This window comes from Pteronotus mesoamericanus, unplaced genomic scaffold, assembly GCF_021234165.1.
Source record: "Pteronotus mesoamericanus isolate MK-2021 breed Mesoamerican mustached bat unplaced genomic scaffold, CSHL_Meso_final contig_20, whole genome shotgun sequence".
Taxonomy (NCBI): domain Eukaryota; kingdom Metazoa; phylum Chordata; class Mammalia; order Chiroptera; family Mormoopidae; genus Pteronotus; species Pteronotus mesoamericanus.
In genome coordinates this window covers 89,680,652-89,699,799 of record NW_026555085.1, presented here as the reverse complement: position 1 = coordinate 89,699,799, position 19,148 = coordinate 89,680,652, and the positions used below count along the sequence as shown (strand labels likewise).

General features: G+C 41.9%; 1 protein-coding gene across 3 annotated transcripts in view; it reads right to left on the bottom strand.

The window, feature by feature from the left end:
• The window catches only part of PHACTR2 (phosphatase and actin regulator 2), a 156,937-nt gene that overhangs the window by 34,761 nt on the left and 103,028 nt on the right, over window positions 1-19,148 (bottom strand). For 2 of the 3 annotated variants that reach the window (XM_054570060.1, XM_054570059.1), the window contains exons 3-5: window positions 11,997-12,077; window positions 7,605-7,763; window positions 1,914-2,153 (exon numbers count right to left, since the gene is read on the bottom strand). In XM_054570060.1, the coding sequence (XP_054426035.1) occupies window positions 1,914-2,153; window positions 7,605-7,763; window positions 11,997-12,077 (480 nt within the window). The remainder of the gene's footprint in view (window positions 1-1,913; window positions 2,154-7,604; window positions 7,764-11,996; window positions 12,078-19,148) is intronic. The other variant, XM_054570061.1, reaches the window with a different exon arrangement.

Below are 19,148 nucleotides of genomic sequence, written 5' to 3'. Positions count from 1 at the left end.
ATGAGAAAGAAAAAAACAGGACATTTTGTCTTATTACACTGGTAAAGCAGCTGAATATGCCAAACAGATACCTGCTCATCTGGAGATGTATACTGATTAAGCAATGAGGCGGAATCTTAACTGATACCTTTCGTTAAGAACTTAAAAACATCTGACTGAAAATCAAGAGCATTTGCAATAACTTCCCAAAAGGTCAACATCCGAATGAAACATTACCATGTAGAAAGTTCTAAATGGTTACAAATGGAATACCAGTTGGTTTCTGATGGAGTGTTATCAATATTTGATAAAAAGATTCTTGTGCGACGGATGGCCTGTTAGTGCACTTCAATGCAACCCGTTTCATGAACAGCAACATTCTTATATATATACTGTGGACGAATCAGGCCTCTTAATACAATGGATAACATGACCATACTATTCTCTTAGGAACATCATGAGTCTGTAAAAAAATCTTCAAGCAAAATATCTGGAAATAGCTCAAAAATCTTTCATGGAAGCTGTCCCCTGTCCTGACATTCATTGGCTTGCTTTGGAGAGAAGGCAGAGTCCAGGCTGAGCCAATAGCGAGCTGCTATCATGTGGGGCACGAGGAGAGGGCAGGCATGTATAGGCGGGGTCTTAATTCCTAAGGATGGGGCAACAGTTTGGGGCTTTTCTTTACGAAGTGAGTCAGAAGCTGCCTCACTTCAAGCACCAGTACTAGGGTGCGCTAGGAAGAACTCAGACACCCACAGGAATGGACGCTGACATAGAAAAGCATCTGCTCCTGAGGAAATGGCCTGAGCACACTGTTGGCACAGCGTTCTGAGACATTTCCGATTTGCCCTTTTTAGAAGAGACCCAGACACACAAGGTCAAAAGCAGAAGAGAGGGGCACGGAGAGAGAGACATCCATTTACACACAGAGGTCCGTCATAACGTCCACTAAGCCATTCTCTAAATTTGAGCCTTAAGGGTTATGGATTACACAGGGGAAAAGATCAATACCAAGGCAAATCCTGGTAGCCAACTGTGAGAAAGTTGCTGATTTTAGGGAAAACAAGGTTTGCTATAACACAGGAGGATTTTTATGTATGTGTTAATGGAAGAAAAAAAAACACCCAGCAGGTGTACTTAATTCATGTCTTTTTGAAGCTGGATGGCATGGTAGGCGTCTTCATTCCACTTCACTAGGGACTCCCTCTGGGTTAAGCATATCTGATTTAAATGGAAAGCAGATACTGTAGGTCACCGAGCAGTCCAGTCCTGGTGATTGGTAACGACGACTTGTAACCACACCACTAGGATGCTTTCCTTCTAACAAATTGAAGTCTTTTGTCTGGGGAAGCGGGGACCCTGAGCATTAACTTTCAACTCTGCTGAAATGATAATGACTCAATATAGAGTGGTGGGCTGGAGCTGAACCAACCTTTGTCATTTATGGATAGAGAAATGACTAGGCATGCGGAGAGACTTAAGACATTATGATACAGCAAATATGTCAAAGATATGTGTCATATTCTTATGTGCAAACTTAAGACATTTTGAAAGAAAATCCAAGCCAGAAGTCCCCCCCATCAACTCAAACAGGCAGAAGGCCAGTCGATGTCTAAATAATGGCCTGTCAGATCTTTGCCATTCATCAGGCACACTTCTCCATTTCCTTCTAATGCTCCTTGTGCCGATAGTGGCTACTCAGGATGAAAGAGGTCTATTCACCCCCAAACTAATGAGGTCAACTGATCAACTGGTTGACTTTCTTTTGATGGAGAGCACAACAAAGGAATCTCCTGAGCTTTCTCTGTGTCAAAGCTGAATCCACTGGTGCTATATCCTAAGAGAGGAGACATCAAAAAGGCCATCATCCCTAGAAAATTAGCCCCACCCAGAGCCAAGCACCCTAGACTCAACCCCACCAGGGGCATACTCACCAGCCTCTCGGGTCGTGTTTCGGCTTGTTGGCTTGGGTGGAGGGATGGGGGCCTGCTTACCAGGAGCCTTGGTATGTTTTTTAATAGGAGGCACTTCATCACCCTTGGGGCTGGACCCAGCAGCAGCCCCTTTTGGAGGCACAGATGTTTTGGGGGGCTTAGGTTTGGGTTTAGGCTTAGGAAGAGTTGAAGGAGGTGGAGCAGGAGCTGCCGGTGTCTCAGAGTGGTTTGCAGTATTCTCTACAAATGAGAAAGTGAACAGAAGCAGACTGATGCAGACACACACCACATACACAGAAGAGGCAAGACACGCAGTGACAGCAATACAAACAGGTGCTGCTTGGCCCTCGGAAACCAGTGTGACGTTCTGCGCCGGAGAGAGCAACGTTTGAGGTCAAAACAAAGGCCGAAAGCCAAACCAGGTACTGCCAGGGGACACTAATCTCTCCTGTGATAGCTCAGGGTTGCACTTGTCACCCTGATGACGTTATGGCGAGGACGAATACAAATGTCCGCCATCGGGGCCAACACCAGCCTGGACTCGTGAGCATGAGCACTATCTTGAATTTAACAAAACGGAAGGGCTTCTGAAAATGGCAGATCAGTGCGTCACACACGCTGCCATGGGGTGAGGACCGACTGCATGGCGATGGCCGGACTCAGTTACCTCCGTCCCATCCACAGAGAAACTGGCTCTCAGGAGAACTCAAGCCCTGTCAATAGAAAGGGACTTGTGCTCTGTCTCTCTGTGGTCAAAACCCAACATTTTTCTCAGCTAAGGGAGCCTCTGTCGCACCCTTTGCAGGAAGTTCAGTGCACTGAAGAATAAACCATTTTCTACTGGTATAAAGTTTTCTCAAGCTCTCCTGGTGCAGTCGGGAGAACTGTTTTACAGTAACTCCCCTGGACCTTTCCTAACAGTGCCACAAGTAGAGGTACAGAATTAAAAAAAAAAAAATCAAACCAGTTTTGTAATGTGAACATGGGAAACAATTTTGAAAAGACAAAGGTTAAAATTCATTTCTTAAAAATTCATATCTTAGAATATGAAACTGTCACCAGGTTTTGCCTAATTAAAGGAGAAATAATATTTGCCTCTTGTTACGGCAAGTGGAGATAGCTGAATGTTTATTCATATAGCCACATCTGCATTTTTTTCTAATAGTGGCTGATTGAAATTAAAATACAGTTCTGGTCCAAAGAGCTAAGCAACATTTCTTTAAACATAGAGCACAATAAAAAAACATAAGACAGTGTTAAGACAAGACTAAGCCTTCACTGGCTATAACCTCTCATTGCTGAATGACCAAGAAAGTCTTTTAATATTAGAATGCATCACATTTTATTATTTCCTTTGTTTCATTTCTTGTCCTAGTCAGTGTGAAGTGATGACTTAGCCTTCCCCCTTTTTTCTACATCCCCTTCAATCTACATATATAATGACCGAGTCATGGTAGGTAATCAGTAAAACTTTTCTTTCTTCCTCCCTCAGCCATGAAGCCCACCCAGTCACTGTAGCCCAAATTGACCCCTCCTGCATCTGAACTTCATTATAGCTACTGATTCAACATTTATCAGAGGCTACCTTGTGTTTGCCTTTCTGTTTATATATTATGTCTCCCCAGCTAAGCAGTGACTCTCCTAACCTACCTGGCCTGAACCAGGAGGCCACTTAATCACAAAAGTCAGTTAGATTGAGAGCACAAGTTTGCACACCTCAACATTTTAACATAAAACATATAAATACAACAGACATTGACTTGCCGGTTTTTTGACATGGGGCAGCAGCCTATTCTTTAAATACTTCTTTAAGGTTAGCCCCTAGCATAACACTACCCATGATATTCAAGCCCAATAGTATTGTCTGGTGAGAGTCCTCTGTCACACTACCAAGCCTCACAATCTTTTCCTCTGCCTTCAAGGCATATGACTGAAGGATCTCTTTTCTTTCTGCCTAAAGTTTTAAAATCTAAAGTTATACCCCAAAGAATCCAGCTTCACGGTTTGGGGAGGAGGAGATGTTTTGCTCTGTGACATCTGGGAGTGACAACCCTTACTGGCTTGAAAATGAACACGCTGTGTGCAAACTGTCAGCTGGCTCCTGGGGAGGGCTGGTCCGCTCCCTCCCCCGCGAACTCTGCCAACTCCCGGTGGGTGCTGCCCCATGGCCATGCTTGTGTCTTCTCTGTGGTGACTCCTGAGGGGCGTGTGCGCACACACAGTATGCTTTTCTGACTATACTATGAACTTCTTTTATTTAACACTTTATATCCCATCAAGCCTAATGCTTTAAACAGTATGTCTATTCAAAGAATGTGACCGATTGGCCGATAGTATTAACAACACACATTAATAGAAAATAAACTCTTCCTTTTATCTTGGAGGCAGTGAATTCAGTCGAGTTATGTATTTTTTATGATTGCCATATGACCTGAAGACATGATTAAATTGATGGTGTCTATGAGGATTATTACCTTTTCTGGAGGAGGTTAATCTATACAGGGCTGCCTATTCACTCTGGCTTGACAAGGACACCTTTTTCACACAAGAGTCTGGGGCATGGCTGTTTATTATACTTCTACATTTGGCTCCTTCCATCCCATGGAGAGTTTAGTTCAACAACACTCAGAGCAAACCTGAGATCTGCATATGCCTTAGCCTTGCCTAGAATACATTTCTGCCCTCACCCCTCTCCTTCTCCTGACTGCCTCCTTCTTGCCCCCTTTAAATCTTAGCTTAGAAATACATATCTTCCTCTAAGGACCAATGTTGGTCCCACTGGAGGCTCCCCTGACTTGCCACATTCACAAAGGCACTAAATCGTGTTACTTCATTGAAAGTCCTCTATAATAACTCAACAGAAATAACATCAAATGATTGTCAGCTTTCTCATGTTTAATACTAAGCTATGCTTAAGAGATTGCAGACAGGCAGTTTTTCTGCCTCTTCTATGTTGAAGGGCACTTGCTGAGGGAATAATGGGACACTAGGTCCTAAAGGCCTTAAGGGAAAAGTCTCCAGGGTGGGGCACAGGCGGCCCAAGGCCATTTAGCAACTCCAGGGGCAGGTGCCTTTGGGAGCCTCAGGAACACCCAGTGGGTCTTAGGTGAAACCCATCCACAGAGCAGTGTGAGGCTACCTGTTACTTATTTTGTTTTCTTTGACACCCATGTTTCAAATACTCAAGTACTGACACATGGTCTTAAAAAGACATACAAGCAGCTGGGACTTTAAGGGTATGTGATGTGGTTCTATACACATAACCAATTAATAAGAGGAATTAATGCTCTTGGATAAGCTGGATAGATACTGTTCTTTCAACAGGGAAGGGAGCACTGCATCCCCAAATCAAGGGTGAATTAAGCCCATGGGGTGGTGGATTTGCAGAGCAGTGAGCTCAGATAAGGAGTGAGATCAGAAGAGGAGAGGACGTAAAAGTGAATCTCGTGGTGTTTTTAAAATTAGAGGATTCTTTACAGAGAAATGAGTATCTTCATAAGGTTCCTATTCAACATAATTACGTGTGATATGAGAAGTGACACCCATTGTCCTCCCTGGAAGTGGCTTCCATGTTGACTGCTTCCTCCGCTCTAAGAGAGGCAGTGGTAGGGAGAGGGGTGTGCCATCCGCACAGTGGGCGGAAAGCTCTCTGTCTTAGTAGTGGTGGGGCGGCAGGTCCAGCGTTGCACCTCCTTACATACAGACCAGCCAAGCAGGACGCTATCTTGGACCTTATTTGACCAAAAGGAACTGAATGTACTAACTCTAAGTAAAGAATAAGAAAACAAAAACATCTCTCAATGCCTTTTTAGAACATCAAGGCCTGCTGGATTAATTAACATAAAACTGTCAGCAACTTCTTATTAGGTTGATAAGGGACACACTTCCTTTGAAGTCGGGTCCATGCACTGACTGACACCCCACATGCACCACACAAACACTGGAGATGGTACTGCTACATGATAAAGGCGGTGATTCTTCAATGCAGAAGGCTGAACAAGGTACAAACCACAGATGGGTTTGAAATGTAACAGACCGGTGAGAGAGGGCAGTTGGAATAAAAAAGTAAAAATGAAAGAAATCGCTACTTGCATTAACATTTTCAATTGACTCCCCTTAACACCTATTTAGGTCTGTTTCTCTTTATGTTCCAGGAATAGTAATAGGAATTAATATCATGAAAATTTTAATTTCTTGTAATCAGTATTCATAAGCTTAACCAAAGTTTTTCAATGAAACAAGACTAAGTAAACCCCCACACTGTACTTAACATTGGCTAAAGCAAAATAATAAACTTCTAAAAGATTGTTAATAGAGCCCTAGCTGGTGTGGCTCAGTGGACTAAGCACCGGCCTGCGAACCAGAGGGTCACCAGTTCGATCCCCAGTGTAGGGCACATGCCTGGGTTGTGGGCCAGGTCCCCAGCAGGAGGTGCATGAAATGCAACCACACACTGATGTTTCTCTCCCTCTCTCTCTCCCTCCCTTCTCCTCTCTAAAAATAAATAAAGTTTTTTTAAAAAATAGGAAAAGATTATTAATAGAGGGTTCTAAAATTTTTAAAGGTTAATTTACATGCAAATAATAGGGGCTATGGACTTACAGAGTAGATGATTTTAAGTTGCAATGTCTGTAAATTGCTCTTTTGTTCCCTTTGTCTTTGAAGGATTTGGATCAAGAACAGAGAAAGGGAAGTCTGCTTCCAGGAGATTCTGAGTTCCCAAAATGCCCACAGAACCTAAACTAGGTTTGACAAATTTTTGCCATCCACCAACTCAGAGGCAGACATTCTAGGAGAGGAAATAGCCTATTTCCTGAGGATTCATTTTTATGCTGTGTGGAATCATCTAGAATTTCCCAACAACGCCTTATGTGGTGGGAGTTTCCATTCATGTTCCCATGAGTCTGAGGCTTGGAGATTCCTGCATGTATAGCAGTGGTATTGAGAGGCAATCAGTCAGTGCCCAGGAATTTGTGAATGTTCTGGGGTCCTTGACAGTCTACCAGAGCGCAGCCACTCTAGAAAGTGAGGTCTCTAAAGAAGCTTTCAGGGAATGTCATAATTGCCTCTGGCATACTTTGAAATTTCCAACCTTACAGACACCTCATGGAACAGAGCCTATGGCCAGTACAGTAACCAAAATGCTGGGGAGCATCTCTGGGAGCTCTTCTTGGGTCTCTCTTAGAAATGTCTAAACCCTGGACTAGAACCTACAGTGTTGGGTGTGTGGATGCCACCAGCTAAGCTCCCACTCACTGCTGGAGTCAGTGCTGGGCTGGAAGGGCCGCCTTGTTTGACACTGCTCCAAGCTGAGATGCTTACAGGGGCCACTTCCAAGCAGCAGAGGAAAATGTTCAGACTGCTGGCATTTTATTTTTAAAAATACTGCAAAAAAGCTCCCAAGGACAAGAGAATATTTCCAGACAACTCCAAAGGCTGAAAGGGCCAGCCCAATCTTACCAATAATTAGACTTTTTTAATAAAAAAAAAATTAAATGATGTGTTTATAAAATGGATGCATCTACTTGAGGAAATTATCGAATTTCTCTTCTCTAGTTATCGTTTCTCTCCTCTTCGTGTTTGCAAATTTCTTCTCTGCTGGTCTTAAGGTCACTCTTTGGAGCCTAAGACCTGATTCTCGACATTGAGCTGTGCTGAAGTAAAAGAAAAAGGGGTTTCTCTTGATTTTACCTGTCTTATCTTCTGCCTTTTCCTCCAGAGGTGGCGTTTTTTCAGCTACAGAGCCATTACCTTCTTCAGATTTGACTACATTTTCCTCTCGGGTAGATTCCTCTCCGATGGGTATCATGTGCCCGTTTGAATTTTCAAAGTTAACTGTTACATCTCCATCTAAAATAGGGAAAGAAACACCTGGATGTCTAATTTGATGGCTTTCTTAAAACCCAGTTTTCCATTTAATAGGACTGGAGGGTTCAGGTTTCAGGCCCTGGGAACCCAATCCATCCTGTACTGTTTCACCATGTTTTACTAAATAATTAATTCACACGAAAGAACTACAAAATCCTGAGTCATGGGTGAAAGCAGCTATGGACAGGGCATCCAGGAGCCATTTCAAGACAGTAGAATAATTATTCCTAATTATAGAATATCCTGGGGCAGCAGAATCCCTCTCTTCTTGTGCTTAGGTTGTGTTGACGTCAATACTAGGAGTCTCTTTGTCATTCAGAAACTGAACCTAAAAAGGTGTGATCTGAAAAATGGAATAAACATTTTAACAAGCACCAAAAACACAAGGTGAATGTGAATACACAGTAACATGAAATGTAATTACACATACAAACAATTAGTGAGAGAATATGAAATTTTCCAAGCACCTCCGTCTCCAAAATATCACCTTTATGATGTTAACTTTGCACAGTAGTACAACTACTACTCTGCACTCAAGGAATGATGGTAGCAAGGCTAGTTGTAGTTTCATTTTCTTATTTATGAGAATATTAAAATGAACTCAGGTAATTTGATCAACGAGTCTTTAAATTGGCCTATTAATAGCTTGAAAACATTAGGGGAAAATGAAAAAAAAAGTACAGACAATTTTTTAAAAAATAGTACTTGTTATCTAAATCATAAAAAAACAATATTAACCCCTGAGCATTCACAATTCCTAGGAGTTTCTAAAGTGAAAGAGATTTTTCCAGAAACTCTTAATTCAACAACCAAAATGCTTGAATAGATTACCCCTAGTTCATACCTGGAAAATTTTAAGAGGCTTTGCTACCATTGTAAAAGAAAAATTAATGAACTGAAGTTTTTACTTAGAAAACTTGAAGAAAAGCATAATCAGAGGTGACTTATGCAATTTTGATTAATCTTATTTTGAAAACCATTATAAAACAGAGACCATCTGCCAAATTTTCATGAAATATGAGTGAGTGGCTTTGGCTCCACAATAAAATCTTCTGGCCTTATTAACAAAAACAAACATGACATTTTAATAAGTAAAAAAAATTCATATCATTAAATTACATCATGTTCAAATTAAAAAGTACCTCTAATCTCACTTGTGTATAAAAATAAAACAGACAATAATTGAAGGCAATGTCACTGCTAGTAAATCTTAACTATTTCAATAAAATTAAGGCAATAAATTGTTAAAGAATATATGTAAAACTGAAAAGAAACCGAAGGATTCTTAATTATTATTACAAGAAAATACTGGATTATCACATGACAGAGGGAAATAGTTGCCAATGTGAAAGGATACTCACTTTGAGATATGAAATAAAGTTAGTACTTGTAAAAAACTGTAGAAAAAGGAAAACTATCTGTAATAAATATGGAAATTAAGAATAAAACAGAGGAGATTGAAGTTACTAATAACTGGTGTATGATTGAGGTTTTCTAGTTTTGTATTTTATTTTAAAATTAAAACAAGTTAAGTCCTTGATATAGTTTATGTATGCAAGTAAAATATAAGCTCAGCAAACGATGCTAAGCTAGACTGCAGGTTACAGTCAGAGAACCTTGCCAAGTCTTATAGGAACATCTGCAAGCCAGAGAGAGAGAAAACTCAGAAAAGATTTGTGAGATTAAAGTAAACCAAGAGCTAAAGCACACACAGAAATAAGTGGTTAAGTAAGGAGCATGAGAAAGTTTGAGGGCTTTCCCTCTTTCTGGTAAGCAAGCGTATGTGAGATATAGTTAATAAAGAAACAGAGACCAGGAGAAAATCATCTATGAACAAAAGGTGAGTGAATCATTAGAAGGTCAGAAAGCAAACGATGAGAGAAAAGGAAAGGAGGTTGGCAGGCAAGCAAACACTTCTACATGCCCTCATGTTAAAGCTAAGGGAAAAGATGGAAGGAAAGACCAGAAGGTGAGGACAGAACTTGGACTTAGACCATGAAATTCTCAGGAGAGAAGATCTACTGCTCAACTTTTAGACTGAAGTTAGATCTTGGTGTAAAAAAATAATTTAAAAGGAATAATAATAATAGCTGGGAGGGAGGGTAAGGGCTGAGATGGGACAAGGTCAAACCCAGGGTAGCTAGACAGACTTTAAAATTCTATCTGGATCACTGAATAAAGGGCCTAATTGGCAAGCACTGTCAAGAGCTAAGGCAAGGTCAAGAAGATCAGGGCAGAGAATGAGTCTTCATTGGCAGAAGAGAGCAGGTTGTCACCAAGAGCAGCAGCCTCTAGTCTCAGGCTAGAGCTGAAAACAGACTGAAATTCTCAAGGTAATTGTTTATGGAAAATTGGCAGAATTTTTTCCAGCTTTTGGCAGAAGATGGGAAGGACTCTATTTCAAATAGGCATCACTGGGAACTTCCAAGTATTAGGTAATTTCTATAGTTGTATATAGGGATGGTGCAAGAGGTGGAATGTGAAATTCAGTAATTTATAACTTCCCAAATATTAAACCTAAGACATTATGTTTTGGTTAAAAATTGTTTTGCTCTTTTGTTCTTGTGTTTTAAAACTGTTAATGTTCAGTATGTAAAAGTTAAATGAAGGGTCAGATAGGTCAGATATTTTAGGAACTAAGCATATCAAATTATAATCCATCATGCAAATAATTTAACAGATTAGGAAGAATAAAAATGAAGCAATATTAAGCATTTCTTTAGGTGGACAAATGTCACTTGTGTTTAGAGAAAATAACCTCTTCCTTAGCTATAATTTTTAATTGGATAAAAAAGGGGACTTTAACACGTATCTTCAATACTCATTAACAGTTTCGATTATAAGTTTTCCTTTTCCCCGTTCTTTAAAATATCTAAATAGAGGTGACTGTGCAGAGTTCATCTTTTAGTGGATTTGTAACTTCTTTACTGCCTCCAGAGAGATTAGAGAGGAGATAAATTTTGATATTGTAAATTGACCTTGAAAGAAAAAAAGGTTAGAGATGTGCATTTTTTTATTTTTAAAAGTATCAGGCAGGAAATAAATAGCTTGACGGTAATAGAAAATTGAGGAAGACAAAATTCATTCATAAAATGGAGTGAGTAATGTGTAACGGGGCAGAAATCAAAGTAAAATACTTAAAATTGTGAGGGCTAAAAAAAAAAAAAGGTAGTACCTTTGAAGCAGGAGTAATATAGTAAAGTGCTTCCTAGCTCCACTGGGATTATTCAGATGTTGGAAACAGTGTTGTCATTTGGATTTATGAATAATGAATGCCAAAAGATATTAAGTTCTTTGCAAGGAACACATATCAGGAAAAGAGAAGTACTATTTTTTCAATTCCAATTTATCACTTTTTATATGTTCTCATAAAAGTACAATAATAATTTACTCTAGTAAATGTTTGGGGGAAGACAGGAGGTAAACCAACAATGTTGCAACAAATATTTTCTTTAGTTTCAATAGTAGTGGGAGCAATGAAAATTATTCAGTATTATTTATTTGGAGAAATAACCCAACTTGGTGTCTTCTTTTGAGGGTCTATCTCAGTTTCCATCTAACCCTTGACTTTTTTTTAGTAAGATTCCCCTTTGGGAGGATAGAGAAAAAAAAAAGAAGTGGATTAGGAGTAGGGGAAAAAAAGATACTTGGAAATAATTGTTAGTGGAAAGATGAGAGACATAGATCCAGAGAAATGAAAACAGAACACTGGGAAAATTACTTGAGAGGATGATAAAGCAAATTAATTTAATTTGCCCATTCATACCTTACTGATTGTACATTTGAGTGTTCTTTTACTGGAAGGCTTAAGAAACCAAAAGCATGAGCCAAGCTAAAACTCTGCAGTTATGTTAACAATTGAGTTAACGTGTATGGAAAGATTGAAGCTCAAGAGTAAAGATGAGAAAGGAGTCACGTAAGAATTTGTATCTTATCTCTATCTTGAGCTACAGTGTACCTTTGCAGAGCTTTAGGTTGAAAGAGTGACATATGGTGAAAGACTCACCAAAAAGGTCACTGAATTTCTTTTCTGGAAGAACTCAGATTCTCTGCAGCCCACAAAGGCATGCTGAAATAAAGCAAGATTCTCCGAGTGAGGTGCTTACTGCTTTTATCTCCCAAAGACCATGATCATTTTAAATTTCAAAAGAAAATGAATGAAAGACCAAAGAATGAAGGATCAAATTATTTTAAATGTATGATTAATTTCCTCACCTTGATCAGGCAATTCCTTAAGAACTCCCCTTCTTATCAGCTCCTCTCTACTTTGTCGTGTGGATATCTTCCTTTCTAATACTTTTAAAAAGAATAAGCACAAGTAAGAATCAAGTCATTGCTTAAAATAATTACGAAAAACATTCCAAGTAGAATTGAGCACACTCATACTGTTCACTGGAGGGCCCAAACCCCAGTTTTTCTAGGTGTCTAGCAAAACATGTGATTGGAGTCCATATAATTAGACCACTGTGCCTGGTCTTTCACATGATGATGGTTTGCCAAGAATCCAGACAAATTATTTCATACCAACAATGCCTCACTTGAAAATATTCCTTTCTTTGGTAACAATGCATTCGAAAACATAGGTTTCTACGAATATGCAAGGTATGCAGAAAATATGTATACGTATAGTAAAAAAAAACAAATAAACTTTCAGTAAATATTCAAGTAAACCACAGAGAATAGACTACTTTTTCCGTGTTTTCTCTCTCTCACATGGTCTATTAGGAGAGTGACACATCCGATTCCTATAATTCTTTTTCATACCGTACTCAAAAATTATCAAAACGGAGGAGGATGGAGTCAATTCATGCTTTCACAAAAGGCATGGCAAGGGACGGGAATCATGACACTGCTTTTTCCTTCTTCTGGAAGAATCTAAATTCCAGTTCCAACTTCAGAGTGGAGCCGAGGAGCTCAGAGTGCTGCTTCGCTGTTCACCTTACACATGTATAATGTTTGTTCCCCAACCCCACGTGTCTATGTAACTGCAAACCCCGTTGCCCACTTCAGGGTCCAGGAAGGTGAGCAAGTTAACACGTGGTCATGTTAACCAATCCTCTAAGCCTACATTCCCCAAAGTATATTCCACAGAACTCTCTTCCCTCCGGATACCCTGTTCCAAAAAGGAACTTGACATAGTATAAAAGGGCCAGAGACGGGGCATAGGGCTCTTTGGGGAGAAGGAAAGGTGCATAAGTGGGGCCTGGGGAGCCACGGCAGGACTGGATTCTGACCCTCCCTGCAATTCCAGTTCTTGTCCTTAGAATCTGCAAATCCCAGAGACACCCTGGACAACATAATTTTGTGACCCAAACTACACGCCATTATTCCAAGCCACACCCTGACACATACAAAGAACCAAGGATAATGTTAAGAATATGGTTTTCATTTTTGCGTGGGGGGTGGGGGGACACCGCTCCAGGCGGCCTAAAGCAAGGACCCTTTGAAGAGGGAGAGGGAGGGAGGGAGGGGTGTCCTTGGGCTCAGCGTTCTGTATTAAGCACCAGAACGTCCTCATCAAGTGTTTAGCAACACCGCCGAGCCCCAGAATAGCAACACTTCGTCTCTCTTGAAGAAACTGTATTTTTTTCCTCTTTCTGATAACTAGGATTTGTGTATTTCTTTTTTATCTGGGTTGCCAGAAAGGCCAGAGTAAAACTTGATATTTACAACAGATTCCATATGACAGTTAAGGGGTGAAATCTGTTTCCCCCTCCTCGGCGACCTGCCTTCCTTTATATTCTATTGACTGCATATGTGCTCTTTGTTTTCGGTTTTGTCAAACATTTTTTTTTTTTTTAAATAGAATCAGAATGTAAACCCACAAGGAAATCAATGACGAAGTGAATAAAGGAATAGTAAAAAAAAAAAATATGGTAATTAACATCTTCTTGGTCCAAATGGAGACACACACAGAAGCATCCCCTCCTCCTTTAGGTGACCCCTGCCTCCCACCCTGACCCTCCCTTCTAGCAGGAAGGAACAAGAGCTCACTTAAATGCTGGAGATTTCAAAGGACAAAGTTACCTGGGCGTGGGGACCAGCAGGAGCCGTTCCTTCCTGGGAGTTCTTTCATGTAAAAAGTGTGATTATTTATTTAAATAATAAATAGCTTCAATGTGTTCGGGGTTCTGTTCAAGAGGAGGGAAGCCCTGTCCGCAAGGAAGACAAACAACAACACCCACAATGATATTGTGGGACGCTGCTGGGATTGCGCAGGCGGTTGGAAGGACCTGACCACGCAGCCTCCCCAGGACTGTACAAACCCGCGCATGCTCGGCTGGGACGCAGGCCTTGAAGGCCTCTTACAGCCCGGTCTCAGCCCCCCTGCTCCTGGGGTCAGGGACAGAGACCCCAGGCTGTGCTGCTAAGTGGGAGGGACAACCTGGGCCTAGGGGACAGCGGTGGGGGTGGCGGAGGAGGGCGGGGGGGCGGGGGGAGGGTCATGGCACGTCCTAGGAAACCAAAGGCACCGTGGATGCAGAATACAGTCTGAATTGTATTCTGTGGCTGTCTGCTCCTTGCTCTTAGGAAACAACTTTCAATTGTTTGCCACTTCTGTAAAGTGGCCAAAAACACAAAATGGTCATCAAGAGTCCTGGATTCTAGGACCCGCACTTGGGCAACCGGTCATGTGACAGCGGGGGGGGGGGGGGGCTCTCTTCAAATTCCAGGGCTTTTGATCCGCTATCTGTAAACTGAGGGATGGAATGATCCCTAAAGGGCGACTTATACAGCTCTAATGCTGTGTGATCTTGTATCGTTAATCAAGGCTATTCTGTAATCTCTGCTGGAAGCACCTTGAAAAGCTTTCATTCTTGCTCTAAAAAGTCATCTGAGAGCCCAGAATGCTTCTGCCTTTCCATCACGGATTCCAGAGCATGCTTTAATTTGAGTTTTAAGCTTTCTGTTGCTTTAATTCTAACTTAATCTCAGCTCAAAATCCCTCCTCTTTCTTCCTTGTAAATCCTAGAGCTTTGAAGCAGCCAGCTTGGCTTCCTGCCAAGACTCAAATCCAACAGCTTTGTTCTTTGGCTCTACCTCCTACCAACAGGGCCCCGATAGGAAAATGCCTTTGGCTATTTGTTTGGTCTTTGGCTGAGCACATTTTTAACACATAAAGCAGATAACTGTGTACGGGGCCAATGAGAACAAACTGCAGGCACCCGAGCGTGGAAGGTATGTTGTTAGGGCACTAAGTTCCAACCACTGCTCTCCCAGAACAAGTATTTCACTCTTCATCTTTTACAATATTTGCCTCCTGTTTATATAGTGCCTGTATGTTTGCAGAGCACATTCACTGGACACTTTTCATAGGCTCAGAAAGGTTTTGCATTGGAATAAATCTGAGAGTTCATTCTAGTCCAACAGGCCACACAAAGCAAGAGCCATTTCAGGAACATTCCTGAGATGTGCTCACCTGATTGCAAACATTTGGAAGCAGGATGGCGCTATGGCGTAGCCCACTCTAGCTATCCATTTTTAGGAAGAGAGTCCTCAAAAGGAGTCGAAATCACTCTAACCAAGCCCATGTTCTCCATAGCTCTAGACCAGACTAAGTCCTCTCGGAGGGGAAAACAGCTTGAGGTAGCTCTGTGTTCACTGAGAGCAGAGCAGGTCACTGAAGCGCCCCAGAATCTGATCCCAAATATCCTACCAGCTGCTCTTTGACGCTGAAGCTCACACTAATCTTTGCAAGAACAGCAACAGTGTTGTGGTGTGGGGTGGGGGTGGGGGGATATCATCCTTCCTCACAGCTGTAGCAGGGTACTCATCACTGGATGTAGTAGCTAGGTCTGTCCATGGAAGTATTCTCTCCAGCTGAGTAAATGGCTTGTGGTTACTTTTATCCCAATTTAAAAAGGATGTGTGGTTTTTATACAAAGGTCAAGCAAAACTAGGATTTCTGTTTCGCTGTGCACTGGGCGAACTGAAGTTCTAACATTCCAATCCCAATGACGACAGCCCACATTTTCTTCTCTAAGACACGATGGGTGCATGGCCCTCATTTTCCTGACCTCATGGCCACTCTGGTTTTTCAAGTGTCTGAAAAGGGTCAACTTTCCAAAAACTTCCAATGGCCGTCCACCGCACTTTGCGTAATATCTCAGGTCCTTGGCATGGTCTCTAGGTGACCCCTCGGCTAGCCCTCCACACCTGCCTCCTCTCTTTACCACGCCCTCCTGGCTTCCTCTGCTCCAGCCCCTCCAGCCCCTGCTTCTCACCTGACACATGCCCCTGCATGGTGGCCCTTGTCCTTATCTGGGATGCCATCTCCGTAGAACCCTCACGGTTTAACTGTGTCTCTCTCTTCAAGTCCCTGCTCTAAGTTCGCCTTATTACAAATCTATTTTCTGCACCCCATTGCAGAATCGCTTGTACCCCTTCCTGTCTTAATTCATCTTCTTAATCTGCAAAATATGTCATCACCTCCTGACACAGAACCTATTACTTTGTGACAGTGTAGTGTTGGGGAGAATCAAAACCTTGTTTAGTTTACTCCTGTATCCCCAACATGCGGGTTGCTGGCACTCAGAAAATGTGCATTTGTTGAATAAATGAATATAAGAAAATAGGCTAAGAATGATAATGGCCTTCTTGTTTTCTGTCCCTTCTCTACCTCCAATCTAAGAAAGCGAGTTAAGCTCGTGGCAAAACTCAAAGAACAAGAGTCTTCTGTCGTCTCCCCCCTCTCCTCCTTGACTGGGCCAGCCAAGGGGAAAATCCTCAGCTCGCTGTCTATGGCTCATCTGAAAAAGTCCCTGTATGCTCTGAAGAAGGGAGGTTATAGTGTGAAGAGGACATCGGCCAACTAGTAGGGTGTAACACACGAGTGGGCTCATCATAAATTACAAGTGATTTATGATGTCCTCTGGGCACAGAGCCTGCGTTTGGGGGCAGGAGGCGGGGGGCTGGGGCACATGCCACCCGCTCCTTTCTGCAGATGCATGGCCAGGATTTTCTAATCCTCTGCAAGTATCTGTGTGAGTAAATCTTTCAGTCCACAAACCACTTGTGTTTTCATTTGGCCAGCAAAAGGAGTCCTAATTTTCAATTCTAACACCGTTTAATGACGGAACAAACCAGGAGAGCAAATAGAAAACGATTAACTAAGCGTGCCATGTTATCTTCTTGGGTCCAAGTCCTGAATGGCCTTACTGTAAAACTGTGGCAGGAACAGAGAACTGCTTGTCCTGCGTTGAAAGCATTCTATAAGCCAGGCTTTGCTTTACCTCTCCTCAACAGCAGTGACAGAAAACAGAATGTCAAGAAATGGCCTCCTTTTTCAAAGGCCTTTCACTGAGGTGCATGTAAATCATTTAAAGAAACTACCACCAAAATGCCACCCTACAGGACATTTGCAAAAACCTTCCAAAACATCTCAAGAATGTAAGGCAGAGAAAGAAAGCCAACATCCCCACCTACACGCCCTCAGGGGTCTGGCCATTTTCTTGTTTATCCACGCCACTCCCCTACTCCCAGATCCACAGGCTACGTTTGCTTAAGTCAAACTCCTCGGCACAGCAGCCAAGCTTCACAACCGATCCCCTCAAACCGTTCTTCTGCTCACTTTGCTTTTCCATCTCTTTTTCACAAGGCCAATACTGAAGTCACACTTCACTTCTTGGCATTTCCTAAATACCTCCTGTACCTCCTGGGCTCCGTTCCTTCCTTTATTGTTTCTCCTTTCTACAACTGGACCGTTTCTCTATCCCCCTTGGGTGAAAGTTGTCCATAGGATTTTTAGGTCCTCCTCATACAGCACCCTATGTTGGGTCTCACTCTCAGTACTGGCAACAATGAAGAACTCTTTACGTTCCTAAAGCCATTTTAAATAACTTCTCTGCCTCAGCATCCTCATCTACAAAGTGGAATAGCTGCGCCCTTTCTGGTTCTTTTGGAGATTAAATGAGTTAAAACAAGGAAAGTGTTTAGACTGGTATGTAGAATCTGGAAAGGGTTCAGTAATGTTCGCTATTACTATTATTTCTGTTATAGCACTTGCTACATTTTTCATTGCTGCATGTGTACATAGTTGCATGGCTCTAGTCTAAGTGCTATGAGGGATGCCTTCTTTATTATTCCATTCTCATAATACCAAAAATAGTTTACTGCAGAGGAGATAGTGTGCACTTAAGTGTACTGTGGGTGGGGAACCCTGGGAGAGAAGGCATGTCTCGTGTTCTTCTCTACTTCTTTTAGCAACAGCCCTCCCGAGTTTTAGCCTTTGAGGAACAACCTTCCCTCTCTCTTGGTCCCTGTCAACTGTGTGAGGCTAGCCCCACCCCTGGGCTCCAGGGCTCCCGGGCTTATCCGTTTGGAGCCCAGTTATTTCCCTGGCCTTGGTACTTGCCTGAGAGGGGGTCATGTGCCCAAGTGGCACTGAGATCGAGGCCCAAGTATTTTGCCACAACAATAGGAAGGGAAGGCTTCTTCTCTTTTCTGGAGCTGTTAAAACTAGCTGAATATAAGCTTAGACTTGCTCGTAGTTATTTTGCATCCACAAAGGAGAGCCCAACTTAAAAAAAGAAAGAAAGGAAAAAAGGCAAATACAGAAGGACACAGACTCAAAAGGAAAATACAGATTCTTAAACATAGCTTCTAAGCACCTGGGTCCAAGCACATGTGGAGGTCATTTGTCCCTGGCTTTTCGCTTACATGAAGCAATGAATTTCCCCTTTGTTAAGTCTGTTATCATCCTTTACCAGAAGTGAAGAGGTCTGATTAATCAAAAAAAGGTGTTAAGTAGATGCTTTTTAAAAAATGGACATGTTTTCCAGCAGAGGTTAAAGATTTTCTAGGTTTTCAAGGCAGAAGTATGAAAGAAGAGCTACATAGGCCCTCTTTTTCCCCTCAAGAGTTTGAAACCTGACCAGGCCTTAAGCAAGAGGAAGATGGAAAGATCTACACCCCCCTCTTGGGAAACCTGTGTCACAACGTCCTCTAGCACCCTGATAGTCATCGTCATTCACTTGCTGCTTAGATAGCATTTTAATATTTATTTTCTCATCAGTCCTTCCATTATTCTTGAAAGAGAGGCTAGGCAATTATTTTTATTTCCTTAGGACAGAGAAGAATATTGAGATTTTAAGGTTTTCCAGTCACCTACTCAGAGCCTGGTTGAACCCAGATGAGTCTAACCAGAACCCTACCACGTGCATTCTCCAATGCAAGATGACAATTACAAAGCCTTCAACTTTCCCAGGAGAGGTACAATGCTTTCCAATTTTCCTTCAAGATGTGAGACAGGACAGCTTTTCAAAGTTACTTCTAAATGGTTGATTTTTAGATGGTAGTACATTCCCACAGTTCAAATTCTAAAAGGATACGGTAAAAATTCTGACTCTCACTCTGCCCCGCCCTCGC